The sequence below is a fragment of the Meleagris gallopavo genome, unplaced genomic scaffold (genome assembly GCF_000146605.3).
Source record: "Meleagris gallopavo isolate NT-WF06-2002-E0010 breed Aviagen turkey brand Nicholas breeding stock unplaced genomic scaffold, Turkey_5.1 ChrUn_random_deg7180001283925, whole genome shotgun sequence".
Taxonomy (NCBI): Eukaryota; Metazoa; Chordata; class Aves; order Galliformes; family Phasianidae; genus Meleagris; species Meleagris gallopavo.
This window is the reverse complement of record NW_011263668.1, coordinates 1-1,166: the sequence shown is the minus strand read 5'-3', so window position 1 is coordinate 1,166 and position 1,166 is coordinate 1. Positions and strand designations below refer to the sequence as shown.

Sequence of the window (1,166 nt, the reverse complement as noted above, 5' to 3'; positions counted from 1 at the left end):
TACTGAAAGGCTGCAACGTGGTCACCCCAGCTAGGGCTGGCACCTCATCTTTCCTACTCTACTTTGTGCTTTGCTATCGTGGTCAGCACTGCTTTTTGCTGATGGTGATTCCTGGCAGTTCAGAGGAGGGCTGGCATTTAGGACTCAGGCAGAGCAGGCGGTCGTTGCTCCGGTGCTGCGGTGGTTAGTGGTCAGTGTGCAATTAGTCTGTGTGCTGGTTGGGCCAGGAGGCGGTCAGCAGGTTTGGAGTTGGTTATCCCATTCACCTCTGTTTGCATCACCGTGTGGCTCGGGCTGAGTTAACAGGGCAACGTGAAAAGCTGAGCCCTCAGGGGCTGTGGGTGTTCATTTGGGTTGCAGCTGTTTCTCCTCTCTCCTTTCCCTGGCAGAGCGCCGCTAACAGCGCACGAGAGTTGGTCATCCAGAGGCTGATCTTCGTGGGGAAGGTGTGTGAGAACGAGGAGCAGCGGCTGCTGGAGGAGGTGCACGCCGAGGAGGAGCGGGCGCAGCAGAGCATCCTGACGCAGCAGGCACACTGGACGGAGGCACTGCAGAAGCTGTCTGCCCTCCGCACGTACCTGGTGGACATGATCACCAACCTGGATGACCAGGGCTTGGTGGTGAGTGCCCCTCCCCGAACCAAGGGATGGCCCAGCTGCTCAGAAACAGCCTCGGTTTTTCATCGCGGACGCTCAGACTTAATTATGGCGTTGATTAGTTTGTGCAGTGACAGCAGGCAGCTGGAATTGGGCTTCAGGTGATCCCAACAATCCCCCCGGGTTTCTAGGTGGGTGTGATGCTGCCCACTTGGTGCAGGTCAGACTGGGCTGTCAGCTTTCTGCTGCCCTATTAATAAAAATATGGTCCTGGGAGCACCTGCAGCTCTTCTTGGAGGTCCATCCTGTTGTGCAGCATATACCTCTGTCTGAGGTATTAACCATACAAAGCAGTGTCTGCTTCTCTTTGCTCAGCTGCTTTTCCAGCTGCTAAACTGCATTTTACTAATCGGCTCTTCTTGCTTTAGATGCAGGCAGGGAGGCACTGCACCTCCTGCTTGCTCTTAGCTGCTGCTCATCATATCTAACCTGATGGAGAGGGCCATAAGACCCTTTTATTTCTCCTTTTGCCAAGTAAAGGAGGGGGAATAGCATTCATAAATTCTCCAC

The 1,166-nt window shown here is 54.5% G+C and overlaps 1 protein-coding gene across 1 annotated transcript; it reads left to right on the top strand.

The window, feature by feature from the left end:
• Positions 1-206: 206 nt before the first annotated feature.
• On the top strand, positions 207-1,158 carry LOC109365277 (B box and SPRY domain-containing protein-like; the record flags this gene model as incomplete). The annotated part of the gene is made up of 1 exon (XM_019611946.1): positions 207-1,158. A coding segment is annotated over one exon (555 nt), but the record flags the coding sequence as incomplete, so codon positions are not given.
• Positions 1,159-1,166: the final 8 nt, after the last annotated feature.